The sequence below is a fragment of the Ctenopharyngodon idella genome, chromosome 2 (assembly GCF_019924925.1).
Source record: "Ctenopharyngodon idella isolate HZGC_01 chromosome 2, HZGC01, whole genome shotgun sequence".
NCBI classification, from domain to species: Eukaryota; Metazoa; Chordata; class Actinopteri; order Cypriniformes; family Xenocyprididae; genus Ctenopharyngodon; species Ctenopharyngodon idella.
Window position 1 is genome coordinate 33238012 of NC_067221.1, and position 18650 is coordinate 33256661.

General features: G+C 38.7%; 1 protein-coding gene across 1 annotated transcript; it reads left to right on the forward strand.

Moving 5' to 3' along the window:
- The first annotated feature begins 6156 nt into the window (after positions 1-6156).
- On the forward strand, positions 6157-16906 carry marchf11 (membrane-associated ring finger (C3HC4) 11). The gene is made up of 4 exons (XM_051861934.1): positions 6157-8823; positions 10000-10155; positions 13525-13717; positions 16313-16906. Exons 1-4 carry the CDS (start codon positions 8470-8472, stop codon positions 16621-16623), a joined length of 1014 nt encoding a protein of 337 aa, XP_051717894.1. The 5' UTR covers positions 6157-8469; the 3' UTR covers positions 16624-16906.
- The last annotated feature ends 1744 nt before the right edge of the window (positions 16907-18650 follow it).

The following is an 18650-nucleotide window of genomic DNA, read 5'->3' on the forward strand; positions in this document are numbered from 1 at the left end:
CGTTTATATCTTGCAAGTCTAACTTTATTTCTCGCAATTGTGACTTTATATCTCGCAATTTTGAGAAACATAGTATGAATTGTGAGATAAAAAGTCGTAATTATCTTTAAAAAAAAAATTGTTTTTTTTCCATGGCGGAGACATGCTTCCATACCTTTGAGGGCATGTTGATGAAAAGTAGGAGGTGGCTCTTCACTTATCTTGATACATATGGTACCATTTTATAACAGTAACAGGAAAATAAAACATAAAGACTGTACAATCACAACAGAACATGAGGGTTAAATAAAATAGCAAATTACAAACAACCTATTAAATGCTTGGCTCAAAAAAGACATAAGCACCAGAACCTAGTGTTTGGACCAATCACAGAGAACTCATTTACATATACCACCTCGACAGTTTCACTTGGAATAGTTTACATTGTTTTAGACAGAATAACGGCATTAAATTAGAAAACACTGAAAAACATAGAAAAATATGTTTAAATGTTTGTGATCTTTACATAAATGATTTTATTCGTCACGTTTTTTTTCCCCCTCCAACCACAACTGAGAACTATTTCTTCCTGGTGAGGCTACATAAGGGTCTCGCAATGGTTTAGTTATTCGGAACGGAAGGAAGTTCACTGTAGAGGTTACAAACTGGGTGTTAATCACTCGTCCAATCACCTCGGGGAAGGTCTGAGACAAGAGCCAATCGCTGTCCTTACAGGACATCATCTGAACAGACGAGCGAGTGCACAGAAAAATGGGTCAAAACGCGGTGTTCACGCACGAGACGTTGGTAAGCAAAATAGCCGGTCAATTGATGCGATCCCCGTCGACTTGGAAACGCTCGCGGCTGGCGCAACGAGTTCAATGTGTGAACTAGCACAAGATGCTAGAACCCAATTCAGACTACTCTCCTACCGCTCTTTTGTAATGTAACATATTAGATATTATATACAATATAATAATATCATATATATAAAGTTGAAGAACACTGACCGCTGCTGTTATTGCGTGTATTTTTGTAAACTGTTCAAAACTGTCTTTTTCATACAAGGATAGGCTATAGTTTCAACATTGTTTTCAAACCACAAAAAAGAGAATTTATATCTCACAATTCTGAATAAAGAAGTTAAAATTGCGAGATATAAACTCGCAATTGCGAGAAAAGTCAGAATTACGTTTATATCTTGCAAGTCTAACTTTATTTCTCGCAATTGTGACTTTATATCTCGCAATTTTGAGAAACATAGTATGAATTGTGAGATAAAAAGTCGTAATTATCTTTTAAAAAAAATGTTTTTTTTCCATGGCGGAGACATGCTTCCATACCTTTGAGGGCATGTTGATGAAAAGTAGGAGGTGGCTCTTCACTTATCTTGATACATATGGTACCATTTTATAACAGTAACAGGAAAATAAAACATAAAGACTGTACAATCACAACAGAACATGAGGGTTAAATAAAATAGCAAATTACAAACAACCTATTAAATGCTTAGCTCAAATAAGACATAAGCACCAGGACATAGTGTTTGGACCAATCACAGAGAACTCATTTACATATACCACTTCGACAGTTTCACTTGGAATAGTTTACATTGTTTTAGACAAAATAACGGCATTAAATTAGAAAACACTGAAAAACATAGAAAAACATGTCTAAATGTTTGTGATCTTTACATAAATGATTTTATTCGTCACGTTTTTTTCCACCTCCAACCACAACTGAGAACTATTTCTCCCTGGTGAGGCTACATAAGGGTCTCGCAATGGTTTAGTTATTCGGAACGGAAGGAAGTTCACTGTAGAGGTTACAAACTGGGTGTTAATCACTCGTCCAATCACCTCGGGGAAGGTCTGAGACAAGAGCCAATCGCTGTCCTTACAGGACATCATCTGAACAGACGAGCGAGTGCACAGAAAAATTGGTCAAAACGCGGTGTTCACGCACGAGACGTTGGTAAGCAAAATAGCCGGTCAATTGATGCGATCCCCGTCGACTTGGAAACGCTCGCGGCTGGCGCAACGAGTTCAATGTGTGAACTAGCACAAGATGCTAGAACCCAATTCAGACTACTCTCCTACCGCTCTTTTGTAATGTAACATATTAGATATTATATACAATATAATAATATAATAATATCATATATATAAAGTTGAAGAACACTGACCGCTGCTGTTATTGCGTGTATTTTTGTAAACTGTTCAAAACTGTCTTTTTCATACAAGGATAGGCTATAGTTTCAACATTGTTTTCAAACCACAAAAAAGACAGAAATTATATCTCACAATTCTGAATAAAGAAGTTAAAATTGCGAGATATAAACTCGCAATTGCGAGAAAAGTCAGAATTACGTTTATATCTTGCAAGTCTAACTTTATTTCTCGCAATTGTGACTTTATATCTCGCAATTTTGAGAAACAAAGTATGAATTGTGAGATAAAAAGTCGTAATTATCTTTTAAAAAAAATGTTTTTTTCCATGGCGGAGACATGCTTCCATACCTTTGAGGGCATGTTGATGAAAAGTAGGAGGTGGCTCTTCACTTATCTTGATACATTTGGTACCATTTTATACAGTAACAGGAAAATAAAACATAAAGACTGTACAATCACAACAGAACATGAGGGTTAAATAAAATAGCAAATTACAAACAACCTATTAAATGCTTGGCTCAAAAAAGACATAAGCACCAGGACATAGTGTTTGGACCAATCACAGAGAACTCATTTACATATACCACCTCGACAGTTTCACTTGGAATAGTTTACATTGTTTTAGACAAAATAACGGCATTAAATGAGAAAACACTGAAAAACATAGAAAAACATGTCTAAACGTTTGTGATCTTTACATAAATGATTTTATTCGTCACGTTTTTTTCCACCTCCAACCACAACTGAGAACTATTTCTCCCTGGTGAGGCTACATAAGGGTCTCGCAATGGTTTAGTTATTCGGAACGGAAGGAAGTTCACTGTAGAGGTTACAAACTGGGTGTTAATCACCCGTCCAATCACCTCGGGGAAGGTCTGAGACAAGAGCCAATCGCTGTCCTCACAGGACATCATCTGAACAGATGAGCGAGTGCACAGAAAAATGGGTCAAAACGCGGTGTTCACGCACGAGACGTTGATAAGCAAAATAGCCGATCAATTGATGCGATCCCCGTCGACTTGGAAACGCTCGCGGCTGGCGCAACGAGTTCAATGTGTGAACTAGCACAAGATGCTAGAACCCAATTCAGACTACTCTCCTACCGCTCTTTTGTAATGTAACATATCAGATATTATATACAATTTAACAATATAATAATATCATATATATAAAGTTGAAGAACACTGACCGCTGCCGTTATTGCGTGTATTTTTGTAAACTGTTCAAAACTGTCTTTTTCATACAAGGATAGGCTATAGTTTCAACATTGTTTTCAAACCACAAAAAAGAGAATTTATATCTCACAATTCTGAATAAAGAAGTTAAAATTGCGAGATATAAACTCGCAATTGCGAGAAAAGTCAGAATTACGTTTATATCTTGCAAGTCTAACTTTATTTCTCGCAATTGTGACTTTATATCTCGCAATTTTGAGAAACATAGTATGAATTGTGAGATAAAAAGTCGTAATTATCTTTTAAAAAAAATGTTTTTTTTCCATGGCGGAGACATGCTTCCATACCTTTGAGGGCATGTTGATGAAAAGTAGGAGGTGGCTCTTCACTTATCTTGATACATATGGTACCATTTTATAACAGTAACAGGAAAATAAAACATAAAGACTGTACAATCACAACAGAACATGAGGGTTAAATAAAATAGCAAATTACAAACAACCTATTAAATGCTTAGCTCAAAAAAGACATAAGCACCAGGACATAGTGTTTGGACCAATCACAGAGAACTCATTTACATATACCACCTTCGACAGTTTCACTTGGAATAGTTTACATTGTTTTAGACAAAATAACGGCATTAAATTAGAAAACACTGAAAAACATAGAAAAACATGTCTAAATGTTTGTGATCTTTACATAAATGATTTTATTCGTCACGTTTTTTTCCACCTCTAACCACAACTGAGAACTATTTCTCCCTGGTGAGGCTACATAAGGGTCTCGCAATGGTTTAGTTAATCGGAACGGAAGGAAGTTCACTGTAGAGGTTACAAACTGGGTGTTAATCACTCGTCCAATCACCTCGGGGAAGGTCTGAGACAAGAGCCAATCGCTGTCCTTACAGGACATCATCTGAACAGATGAGCGAGTGCACAGAAAAATGGGTCAAAACGCGGTGTTCACGCACGAGACGTTGGTAAGCAAAATAGCCGATCAATTGATGCGATCCCCGTCGACTTGGAAACGCTCGCGGCTGGCGCAACGAGTTCAATGTGTGAACTAGCACAAGATGCTAGAACCCAATTCAGACTACTCTCCTACCGCTCTTTTGTAATGTAACATATCAGATATTATATACAATTTAACAATATAATAATATCATATATATAAAGTTGAAGAACACTGACCGCTGCCGTTATTGCGTGTATTTTTGTAAACTGTTCAAAACTGTCTTTTTCATACAAGGATAGGCTATAGTTTCAACATTGTTTTCAAACCACAAAAAAGAGAATTTATATCTCACAATTCTGAATAAAGAAGTTAAAATTGCGAGATATAAACTCGCAATTGCGAGAAAAGTCAGAATTACGTTTATATCTTGCAAGTCTAACTTTATTTCTCGCAATTGTGACTTTATATCTCGCAATTTTGAGAAACATAGTATGAATTGTGAGATAAAAAGTCGTAATTATCTTTAAAAAAAAATGTTTTTTTTTCCATGGCGGAGACATGCTTCCATACCTTTGAGGGCATGTTGATGAAAAGTAGGAGGTGGCTCTTCACTTATCTTGATACATATGGTACCATTTTATAACAGTAACAGGAAAATAAAACATAAAGACTGTACAATCACAACAGAACATGAGGGTTAAATAAAATAGCAAATTACAAACAACCTATTAAATGCTTGGCTCAAAAAAGACATAAGCACCAGGACATAGTGTTTGGACCAATCACAGAGAACTCATTTACATATACCACCTCGACAGTTTCACTTGGAATAGTTTACATTGTTTTAGACAAAATAACGGCATTAAATTAGAAAACACTGAAAAACATAGAAAAATATGTTTAAATGTTTGTGATCTTTACATAAATGATTTTATTCGTCACGTTTTTTTTCCCCCTCCAACCACAACTGAGAACTATTTCTTCCTGGTGAGGCTACATAAGGGTCTCGCAATGGTTTAGTTATTCGGAACGGAAGGAAGTTCACTGTAGAGGTTACAAACTGGGTGTTAATCACTCGTCCAATCACCTCGGGGAAGGTCTGAGACAAGAGCCAATCGCTGTCCTTACAGGACATCATCTGAACAGACGAGCGAGTGCACAGAAAAATGGGTCAAAACGCGGTGTTCACGCACGAGACGTTGGTAAGCAAAATAGCCGATCAATTGATGCGATCCCCGTCGACTTGGAAACGCTCGCGGCTGGCGCAACGAGTTCAATGTGTGAACTAGCACAAGATGCTAGAACCCAATTCAGACTACTCTCCTACCGCTCTTTTGTAATGTAACATATTAGATATTATATACAATATAATAATATCATATATATAAAGTTGAAGAACACTGACCGCTGCTGTTATTGCGTGTATTTTTGTAAACTGTTCAAAACTGTCTTTTTCATACAAGGATAGGCTATAGTTTCAACATTGTTTTCAAACCACAAAAAAGACAGAAATTATATCTCACAATTCTGAATAAAGAAGTTAAAATTGCGAGATATAAACTCGCAATTGCGAGAAAAGTCATAATTACGTTTACATCTTGCAAGTCTAACTTTATTTCTCGCAATTGCACGTTTGCATCCCGTAATTCTGACTTTATAACTCGCAATTGTGACTTTATATTTTGCAATTTTGAGAAACAAAGTATGAATTGTGAGATAAAAAGTCGTAATTATCTTTTTAAAAAAATATTTTTTTTCCATGGCGGAGACATGCTTCCATACCTTTGAGGGCATGTTGATGAAAAGTAGGAGGTGGCTCTTCACTTATCTTGATAAATATGGTACCATTTTATAACAGTAACAGGAAAATAAAACATAAAGACTGTACAATCACAACAGAACATGAGTGTTAAATAAAATAGCAAATTACAAACAACCTATTAAATGCTTGGCTCAAAAAAGACATAAGCACCAGGACATAGTGTTTGGACCAATCACAGAGAACTCATTTACATATACCACCTCGACAGTTTCACTTGGAATAGTTTACATTGTTTTAGACAAAATAACGGCATTAAATTAGAAAACACTGAAAAACATAGAAAAACATGTTTAAATGTTAAAAAAAGCCTTAAGGTTATGAATAAGCTGGTGTGTTCCAAAACAATGACAAAATTCGCATTTAGGAGATATAAGCATTCAAATCTTACAGTCTCTCACTTCCGCTAAAATGGATCATGGATTTTCATGACATCACATCGCACTTTAGTTTCTCGTCAAATCTTCAATCAAAATGCTCCAAATCAAAATGGTCCAATCAACTGCGCTTTAGAATCTGAAGTCCTGCCTCCTCCAACACTCTTACAGACTCTGAAGCCTTGGCTGAAATCGGTAATTTGCTCACACATTTACTAGTATCTACATGGTGAATGGCACATAGTGCACTATATAGAGAATAGGGAACGATTCAGACAGTGTAAATATGCTTTCCTTTGACGCGCAACGCGTCAACTCCGGTCCAGACACACGAGAGCACAGAGCGGATCATATGCGCGAGTCGGCACAGACCACAAAAGGTATCGGAGATTAGAAGGAAACAGGTTTTACAGAGTCTAACGGCTCTGGCCGAGCTGTAACAAAACGCTATAGACCCTTTTCACATTTCCGGGTTTCTCAGAAGCGGATGACGTCTTCGTTATAGCGGTGAATGAGAGAATACATTAATTATATTTTTTGTGTTTCCATTTGCTCAAATAGCAAAAGAAAAACTCCACAATAGTGTTTTCACAACTTTCAAAACGAGGAAAAAAATAGAGAGCGATTGATAACGGCAGTCAGAAGGGCTGCCGTTATCATCACTCCCATAGCAGCTGTATACAAACACCCTCACAGCAGTGTTAACTAGTTTTTTGTAATTTGAAGCAAAGGTAATATAATACTAAGTATAGTGTTATAAATGTACATACGTTTTTTTAAAAAATGAAAACATAAAATTTTTTGCAGAATTTACGATATTGATGACCGTTAAAACGCGTCATCACAGTCTGTGAAAAGGGTCTACTGGCTATTTAAAAAAAGGGGCGGGGCTGTTCGATATATCGCCCTGTCTTCCTGTTTCAGTTGAAATTACGTCAACACATTAAATAATGCTGCGCGTTCCAACACTCTTCAGCGGGCCTTTAAGTTAGCGGTTACGCTTTCTCCAGTAAGAGATACAGACCCTCTTATCTCCCTTTAATAATACGATCTCTGTCCATATCATCAACAAAATGCAAGTGCAATTTATTATAGCTTTACACATGACTAATAAATTACAAAATCAGTGTTTCGTTTAAAACATATTAGTTGACTTTATCTAAAAATGTGTTGCGTGCGACTACATAAAATTGCTGACAAATTCCTGAAAGTCATTGAATAATTGAGCACTTTGTGTCTAGCTTAAGCCTGTCAACTGTCACCTTTCTAAAGTCAAATTCCAAAATATAGCCTATTTGTATAGGCTAATTAGCTTTAGATGATGCAATCATTTAATTGACAGAATTTACTTGAAATTGAAAGTACCTGTACAAATTTGTTATCTGTAAGAATTTCCAAAATCTTTTTTATTTCTTTGTAGTCGCTGTTATATCATATTAGGCGTAATACCAAGTTAGCACCGTTTTAACTAGTGGGTAACTATGGTTACCATCATGGTAAATCTTTGAAAAGGCAATAAGCGCTATGAGCGCGGGGCTCCGGGGCGGGTGGCTCGCGGGTTTATCATAGAGCAGTTACCCAAACGATTTTCCCGTCAGAAACATCCTCGTCGCTCACATTTACTCGCCGTCTCAACATTCACACAGTCAAACGGTGCTTTTGATTCTTTTATGAAAGCTGACTGTGTGGTTATGTGTGTTTCGTGCCTTCACTGCTCGGTGTTCCAGCACCGCGCCCGGATGGAAATGTGTCTTCCGGGGAAAAACTGCTTTCAGCCAACGAGACACCGAGCACAACACGCCGCACAGCTTGGACATCTGCAACTTTCTACAGAAGCTTGTGCTTTTCTAAGAACGCATGCGGTCTGAGACGCAGATCTATGGCCAGACCCATGCGTCCCAGAGGGGAGAAGAGCCGTGGAAAATCTGATAGAGGCCCGTAAGAGCTCAAACCTCTAATTTTGCTATTTCATTCTGATATTAGTGCCGTCATTCATGGATGTGCACGCAGAGGCGGATCCGTTGCACGTGCAGACGGTGGATGAACCACCGGGAGGCGCCACCGTGACCGTGACCGTCGCACAGTTTCAGGTCCAAACGGTGCTGAGGAGCGACGGGGAGTTCAGCGAGGATGACTTGCAGACGGGCGCTAGAGCTCAAACACCGGCAGCGGCTGATCCGATCACAGAGATCGAGAACGAGGAAGGTGCGTGTGCAGGGACGGACGCACCGGGCGAGGACAGCGCCGGGCAGAGCGCGGGGAAAACGGAAACATTGGGCTCCAGTTGCAGCAACGAGAGCTGCATCCCGACCCCAGGCTGTCGGATCTGCTTTCAAGGAGCCGAGCAGGTGAAGTCATTCCTTCTGCGATATTTATTGTGGGTCTATGTATATATGCGTCACAACGACGTCTTTGGTTGTTGCCAGGATTGTGCGCTATTCAGAATTAAATTGAGAATGCCCTAAATTCCAGTTCAATTCCTGAACTAGAACTGAGTTTGAATTAAAGAATGCGTAATTGTATTTCGAATTTGAATGCAAGGAAGTTTAACAGATGCTTTTATCCAGAGCAACTTATGAGTAACACCACAAGCAATTTGTCTAAAGAGTCAACCAACATTAGTAGTACAAAATAAATGTAAAAACACAAATATATGCCTAAATTAACTTTTGTGGACAGGGTGGAAGAACAGTTTCCCAGAATGCACTACCTGTGTTTAATATCAGAACTGAATTACAATTCAGTAAATCATTCCAACTCAGCTCCAGTTTCAACTTCCTGTGAGGTGTGGCCAATGCAATTAAACTTCCAGCTCATAAATGACAATAGAGCCAGTTCTTGAATTCTGAATCCAGATGTCCCATCCTGATAATGGTCGTATGCAGGTAACAACATACAAAGCAATCATAAATACATCCAGCTGTTGACAAGTGTTAGGACAGTCTGAGTAACATAAACATAGTAAACATCTTTTCAATTGATTATGGGCCTACATAATTCATGCAATTATTAGAATATCGGAAACCTCAATGATTCGTAATGCTTTAAACAGACAGTGTGGTGTGTTGGTGATATCCATTAGAATATGTGCTGCTCCATTCATGTCTAATGCTCTTCACTTCCTGCAGCTAATGTGCTTCCTCGAGGCGCCTTGTGTTTGTGTGTGTGTGTGTGTGTGTGTGAATGTGTTGCGCTCCGTTTCAGACTCATTATAGTTCCAAATGAGGATGTTTCTGAAATTATTCATGAATGCACAGATAAATAATTTCCATCCACTCACTCTAGATGAATCTCTGTCAATATGTGTATAGTGTTTCATTCACTCTAGATGTTCTCCTCATTAAGACGAAACCGCTCATCTGCCCCATTGTTCATGCCTCCACAAACTCAACTCATCTTCAAATGCACACAATAAAATAATCAAACAGCCATCAATCATCAGCTCAATTGTCTTGTCTTTTATCTTTGTGTGTTTTGATTGGCTGATTGGCATGTCTGTCTGTACTTGTTGTGATTGGCTGCAGGGGGAGCTGCTGAGCCCGTGCCGCTGTGCTGGTTCTGTTCGACATGCCCATCAGCAGTGTCTGCTCAAGTGGATCAGTGAGAAGGGCTCCTGGAGCTGCGAACTCTGCAACTACAGATTCAACATCCTGCCTATACATATCAAACCACCACAACAGGTAAACACTCACACAGGGATTTATGATATATTGGTCAGGACTTCATGCTAAGAAATTTACTCAGAAAAGTAAGCATTTAGGAGCCAAATTACTTTTTTAGGATCCGTTTACATGACACCATTTTCGACTAAAAACATAACACTTTTTATGCATTTTTGGTGCTTTTCCACTGCATGGTACGGCTCGGTACGGCTCACTTTTTGGCGTTTTTCCACTGCATGGTATGGCTCAGTACGGCTCGCTTAAATAGTACCACCTCGTTTGAGGTTCCAAGCTCAAAAAAACTCGCCAATTGCTACTCAAAACTAGCCCAAAACTATGTTTCGGGGGGTCCACTGGTGAAAATCACGTTCCGGGGGGTAAAATCCATTTTTTGGCGGGGTTCCCCTGGTAAAATTCACATTCCAGGGGATAAATATCATGATATTTGTGGTCGCTTCAACCGCCGGACATGAAAAACGACCCACGGCAACAGTGTTAAAGTAGCCCAATTCCGCAGGTAAACCGCGGACTTGGCAACACTGTCCAAGTGAGCCGTACCGATAATAAAATGTGATGTGTAAACACTGCAGATCACTGATTGGTCAGAGAGAATTGTCACTACCAGCGCCATTGGATTTGAAACATGAGACACCAAACCCGCTAGATTTAAATAGTCATTAACAGCCACTGCAGTATATTTTGTTCGCACAACTTTTTTAAACGACTTGCTTTAAATAACCGTCGCACACAACTTGAAAAATGAAATGGCTGTATCGTGGTCAGTTGACGAGGTGCAGACGACGAGGTGCAGACGTTCCTCTCATTGGTAGCTGAGGAGCGGATCCATGGCAGAAGTGGCAGCGCAACTATAATGATCAGTCTAATCCCACCCACTTTGAATCGGTACTAAACTGCAGTGGAAAAGCAAACCTAGCCAGGGTTGCCAGGTCTTCACAACAAAACCTGCCCAATTGCTCCTCAAAACTAGCCCAAAACTAGCCCAATCGCATTTCAGGGGCGTCCCACGGTAAAAATCGCTTTCTGGGGGACAAAATTTGCGTTTTTGGCGGGGCTCCTCTGGTAAAATTTGCATTCCAGGGGCTAAATATCCGCGGGAAAACCGCGGAATTGGCAACACTGAACCTAGCCGAGTCGTACCACGCAGTGGAAAGGCACCATTTGGCCGTTTATTTACACAATAACAGCATTTTGGGGGCCTGATAATGCAAGCTTTTGAAATCAGGTTTCAATGTGCAAGTTTTTGAAAACAATACCGTTATTGTCCCCACATAAACAACTTATATGCGAATTTGTGAAAACGGTGACATGCGTATTATTTGTTCAGTCTATAGGTGCGTAGTGTTTCTTTACAAAGTGACATCGCCAACTACTGGCCTGACATTCATAATACAGCGTTTTTAGTCATTTTTGCAGATTCTTGACATTGTCATCTGTACGCGCAAAAAGCAAAGGAAAAACTTTTCCATTTTTAGTACAGGTGCATCTCAATAAATTAGAATATCATGAAAAAGTTTTTTTTTCCTGTAATTTAATTCAAAAAGTAAAACTTAAATATATTCTAGATTTATTAGACATAAAGTAAAATATTTCCAGACTTTTTTGTTTTCATTTTGATGATTACAGCTTGCTGCTCATCAAAATAAAAAAATCAGTATCTCAAATTATTAGAATATTTAATTTCAAGTTCTATTAAATTACCATTCTCAGGGTATAAATACTGGGTTTAGGTCAGTAATCCCAACAGCAGTCATGGGGAAGTCTGCTGACTTGACAGTTGTCCAGAAGACGATCATCAAGACCCTCTACAATGAGGGTAAGCCACAGAGGGTCATTGCTTAAAAAAAAAAGCTGGCTGTTCGCAGAGTGCTGTGCCAAAGCATATTCATGGAAAGTTGACTGGAAGGAAAAAGTGTGGTAGGAAAAGCTGTACAAGTGAAAGGAATGACCGCAGGCTTGAGAAGATTGTCAGGCGAAGCTGATTTAAGAACTTAGGAGAGCTTCAAAAGGAGTGGACTGAAGCTGGAGTCAGTGCATCAAGAGCCACCACACACAGACGTCTTCAGGAAATTGACTACAGCTGTCACATTCCACGTACCAAGCCACTTCTGAACCAAAGACAACGTCAGAAGCGTCTTACCTGGGCTAAGGAGAAAAAGAAGTGGACTGTTGCTCAGTGGTCCAAAGTCCTCTTTTCAGATGAAAGTAAATTTTGCATTTCATTTGGAAATCAAGGTCCCAGAGTCTGGAGGAAGAGTGGAGAGGCACAGAAACCATGTTGCTTGAAGTCCAGTGTGAAGTTTCCACAGTCAGTGATGATTTGGGCTGCCATGTCATCTGCTGGTGTTGGTCCACTGTGTTTTCTGAAGTCCACAGTCAATGCAGCCATCTACCAGGAAATTTTAGAGCACTTCATGCTTCCTTGTGCTGACAAGCTTTATGGAGATGCTGATTTCATTTTCCAGCAAGATTTGGCACCTGCCCGCACTGCCAAAGGTACCAAAAGCTGGTTCAATGACCATGGTGTTACTGTGCTTGATTGGCCAGCAAACTCGCCTGACCTGAACCCCATAGAGAATCTATGGGGTATTGTCAAGAGGAAGATGAGAGACACCAGACCCAACAATGCAGATGACCTGAAGCCCGCTATCAAACCAACCTGGGCTTCCATTACACCTCAGTAGTGCCACAGGCTGATTGCCTCCATGCCACGCTGCATTGATGCAGTAATTCATGCAAAAGGAGGCCCAACCAAGTATTGAGTGCATAGAAATGAACATACTTTTCAGAAGCCTGACATTTCTGTTTAAAATATCCTTTTTTTTTTTATTGATCTTTTGAAGTATTCTAATTTATTGAGATAGTGAATTGGTGGGTTTTTGTTAAATGTAAGCCAAAATCATCACAATTAAAAGAACCAAAGACTTAAAGTACTTCAGTCTGTGTGCATTGATGAAGTGTCAATGATTTTATTGTTCGTCAGCTGGAAATAAAATTTTCTAAAGTGATACCAATGATATCGTTCCTCTGTGTAATTATATTATAGTTGTGATGTGAACTTCACTATTCTTAAAGAATTAGATCCATTATTAAAACTTTGTAGTTATAGTTATCATCCTTGGTGTGAACGCCCCTTAATGACTGAGTTTACAAGAGTTTTGTGATTCGTTTTGACTGATTCAGTAAAGGAAAACGTCATTTGTAAATGAATCAGACAACACGGCTTGCACTGTGTTCGTTGTTGTTTTACAGATTGTTGATGTCACCAATGGCGACTAGATTAAAAATTTTTTTTTTGTCTCATTTATTGTCATATTAGTTGCAGTCTGGAGCTCTGACCGGTGACTGTGTTTTTGTATGTTTTGCCAGTGGCAGACTGTCACCATGACTCTGGTGGAGAAGGTTCAGGTCATTGCAGTGTTTCTGGGTGGCATCTTCCTATTGGCCAGTGTGTCGTGGCTGCTGTGGTCAGCTCTGAGTCCAGAGGCACTATGGCAACGCAGTGACATCCTGTTCCAGATCTGCTATGGCATGTATGCAGTCATGGACCTTGTGTGTATTGGTGAGACACAAATATATACTCAATCCACATTAGTCCTACACAAAGCCATTGGGTGCATGTCCATTTAAAGGTGCTGTATGTAATTTTTTGACTGTACTAAAGCGTAAAAATACCATATGTGGCCCGTGCTGGCAAAATGAGTCACAATGAGCAAATTTTCAAAAATGAGTTATTGCATTGGCGCTGATAGCCTAGTGGTTAGTACACCGACATATGGTGCAAATGCGTTCACGGCGACCCGAGTTCGATTCCTGTCTCGAGGTCCTTTGCCGATCCTGCCCCCCTCTCTCCGCCAAATGCTTTCCTGTCTGCTCTCTACTGTCCTCTCTGAATAAAGGCACAAAAAGCCCATAAATATAACTTAAAAAAAAAAGAAGAGTTATTTATATTGTTATTTTCACAATCTCTATTAAAAACCTTTAAAAAATGACTGTGCTACACCTGTTTAAAGTCGATAGTCAGCAAAGTCAATTTTGAGAAAAATCGAGTTAAAGTTTTCTGAAGGTTCCAAAACAAAGTCACCCAGCAACCTTACCTTAAAATCCCTGTTAATAACACCTAATTTGGTACACACCTCATCAAAACCAAATATCTATAGGAAAATATATATGTTCAACTTTTTTTTTCAATATTTTGAAGTACAGTAATTCTGTTTATATGTGTATATCGGGATTGCGCACTGTCTGAGGCGTCTTTGTGCAAGCTCTTTGGATCTGTCAGCGCGAGTAAGATCGATTTGTTTACATTAGCATGAGCTTGAAAATCACATTTCATTGGTTCAGACTCATGTCATCAAAAATTCGCTATGAATATTCACAAAGTTGGAATGCTGCACTTTAAAACGATACCAAACTTGGACTAATGAGGAAATTGGACTAAAAGGGAAAGCGCGAGTGGTGAAGCGAGCAGAGAAAAACGTCATTTTTCACGGACAAAGGAAAGGTACTCCTCTCAGAGAACATACAAATAAAGATACTTTTAGATGTTTAATTGCTATTTGGATCGCTAGATGAGGGGTTAATGAACTATTTTTTGTGAAAACCTCAAATTCGACCAAAATTGACATTTTTGATTTGTTTTGCTTCAGTTTCTTCAATACTTTGAATTTGGACTGCATTACCCATTTCAACCACTAGCTGTCAATATTACATACTGAACCTTTAACTATCTGCTTGTTAAGTTGTGACATAAGGAACGCCGTTCCTGGGTCCAAGCCTTGACTCGTTTCACTTGAGAATGTCATTGCGACGGCCGTTTATGAGTGCTATTTATTCATATTAAACGTTTAAGTATTTTAAATGTTTAACTTTTTTAAATGTTAGTCTACACAACAGTCTCTGTGCTCACAGCATCACAGACATTAATATTTTAACGATTTATAAAAGATGAATCACTGTCTGGCCATCTGGGATTTTGGTATGGAGTTATGATTATTATTTTTTGATAGTATTACACCACATCGTGTGTGTATATTAGCACAATTTGTTGTTTTCTTGTGGTACGAGATAGAGCGTTTGGACCCGGAAGCGCTGCCGCGTGACGTCAGACTTAACAACCGAATGGCTGACGAATCTAAAATAATCTAAAAAAAAGTAGGGCTGGGTTGACTATGTTGATTAATTGGTTTTAATCAATCTTCATTTTGATAAACCGATATTGTAAATCCCAAGATCTTTTAGCCTATTTCAGTTGATGCGTCAACAAAACATCAAAATGTATTTGTAGCCGCTCAATTGTAATCACGGTTTCAACCGTGGAAAGACATTAATATAAAACTACAACTTGTAAACAATGTTATGTTACATTAAATGTCCATAACTCGATAGTTAAATAGAAAAAAACTCTAGAGAACATTTTTATTTTCAATAATCATATTTTACTTAACCTGTTAGTGATATTTAATGTGTTTAAATAAATCATGAGTTATTATGACAGCCACCATATAAATGTTTATATTTCAACAACAAATTGGTGTTGAAACATAATTATATTGTTAAATATAAAAGCCGCCTTATGTGCAGTTTAAATGTTTGCATACAACTCTGTTTTTGAGTTTTGATTATTATATCTAAAAATAAACAGCAATTGAATTTAATAGTTTGGACTTGTTTAGTCACAGCTTTAGTTCAGTTTTTTTTTTCCTTAAGAAAAATTTACAATTTTCATTAAGCAAAAGTCTTAGGCCACCAGCAGCTTTGTTGTTTTAGCAAAGTTTTAATGACCATCCATATTTATTTTTTGGTCTTTAATATGATAAAAACAGAAGATACAGGAAATATGTACACAAAATGTAAAAAAAAAAAAATCAGTCATTTTTTGTTTTTTGATTTTTTTCAGTTTTTTAATACAGCATACAAATTTCCTGCATTTCTGTGTATATGGTCATTATATTATTATTGCAAAAACAACATCTAATGGTGGCCTAAGACTTTTGCAGAGTACTGTATATACAAATGAATCCATAGCGAATCAAATTGAAATCAGAGTCAAATCAAGAGCTTGTGAAACAGAATCAAGTCATGAAAAGTGTCAACAACTGGCAGCCCTAATAAAATAAGTGTTTACACATGTACTAATAATACATTTGCGTTCCAGGTCTGATTGTTCATGAAGGTGGTGCTGTGTACAATGTGCTCATGCGCTGGCGGGCCGTTAATCTCTTCTGGGATGTCCAGAACTACGATAAAAGCCGAGACCTGGAGACCACACACAGCCCTCACCACAACCTGTGGCTGCCTCTCACGCACACACACACAGTCTCCAACTCACACTCACAAACCACCCGACTGGAGTCATCACCTCGATGCCCCCTCCGCCTCTTCTCCGTGTGCCTGAATGTGACCTCTGACCTCTCCCCCCAAGAGCAAGGCTCAGGCGAGCTCGTCGTTAGGGTCACATCAGTTTGACATCGAATTAACTCGTTCAGGGACCAATCCACTCTCCCTGCACCATCCTGTTGTGGGAGGGGCCAACCAGTGGGAGGGGCCTCAGTGTTGGGAGGAGCCTTACTTGAAAAGCACTTTAGAAGATAACGCAAACTGATTTAAATTATATATTGAATTGTTACTTCGAGCCTGGAGTTCTGGATCAGCCTTTGAGCATCGAAGTAAGACTGCAAAGCACACACAGACTTTAACAAAATTATAATGCACATGAAATGTATTACTGCTGTTAGACAAATGAATGTTTGTTTAAAACCTTTTTGTTCCGGGTTTATAATTTCCATATTGATAAACTACAACTACGCTTCACCCGCCATAATGAACAGGAACCTTTTACCATTTACAAGCGCTTACGCATTTCCACTATCTCCGACATTTGCGTACGAATGTCACATATCGTCCCCTAGTGGCAGTCGCATGGAACTTTCAAATTGGTTGTGAAGCAGCCGTTCCTCCCCTTATTCGCCATGGTAAAATAAATGAATTATGAATGTATGAAAATATCCACACTAAACAAATGAGCGCTGATACGTTTGAAAGAAATGCATAGTAGGTTTTATAGGGCTAATCAACGTAATTATGTAATAATTATTTCAGATATAATTATTCATAACCACCCATTTTACAAAAAGACTGTTTAAAGAACATTTTAGTGCAAAAATATTGGTAATTCTCACCTCATGCTTATAGTTTTGATTAGTATACGTCATATCCAGTCAGGCGGTCTAGCCGCAAATGTTCGAATGCTACATCAAACAAAGCTGCGAAAACATTGATTTCACAAGGAAGTAGTGGAGAAACACAAGGGATAGCAAAAGTTGAACAAACATTCACGAAAAAAAAAGTGAAAGAAATAGAAGAGGATTTTTTGTTCCACACGTGTGTAAGTGGCATTGGTACAATAGTCATTATTTTATTTTATATTTTAAGAAATGTGAGTAGTGTTTGGCCACAATGTTAGACTGTTGTGGATGGTTGGGTTAGACAGTCGCATATGGTCTAGGTGCAAAAGTTCAAACATCAGAACAAATGAGATTCAAAAAATTCTGCATGCGCATAAATTTGTAACGCCACACAGCTCCCATACTACTCTCCAATGGAAATTAATGACTTCCGGTCTGTCGTTTGTCAGAGATAGTGAAAAGGCAGATTTAGAGTTAAAGGGATAGTTCTGTCAAAAATGAAAATGACCCCATGATTTACTCATCCTCAAGCCATTCTAAGCATATATGACTTTCTTCTTTCAGACGAACACAGTCGGAGTTATATTAAATAATAATGTCCTGGCTCTTCTGAGCTTTAAAATAGCAGTAAATAGAGGATGAGATTTTGAAGCCCAAAAAAGTGCAACCATCCATCATAAAAGATAACCACACAGCTCCAGGTGTTAAGGCCCCGATCAGACAGAGCATGTCTTTTGCAGTGAGAGGCGCCTTTTTTAAATTGTTTTCTATCGGCAGTGAGCGTTTTGCGCGCTGTTTATGCGCCCCTGCATGCGCCTTGCGTATAATAAAGGCTTTCTGAACCAAAGTGATGCATTTGTCTAAGAAAAATATCCATATTTAAAACTTTAAAAACTAAAATAACTAGCTTCCGACAGACGGAAGAGTGTACTCTGATCCGACGCATGACATAATGACGAACGCGGAAGCGCAGAGGAGAGAGCAAAACAAAACACCCGTCACGAATTAGGGGCCATTCACACAGAATGCCTTTTTCTATTTCAATGCGCTACTTTCCCATTGTTTTTCTATGTAAACACGCGCTTGACCGTTACGCTCGCGTCTCTTGCAGCGCCTCGCACATGAGCGCCGCGTTTTTAAGACGCCGTGTCAAGTTAAAAGAAATGAAACTTTTACACGCAGCGCAGCTCATCAATGTCAGTTCCAAAACAGTGGACCAATCTCGGAGGTGGGGCAAGCGTTGCGAGCTTCTGTTTACAGTAGCAAGTTGGCATGACAACTGTTTTATTTAACGGCAACATGGCGGAG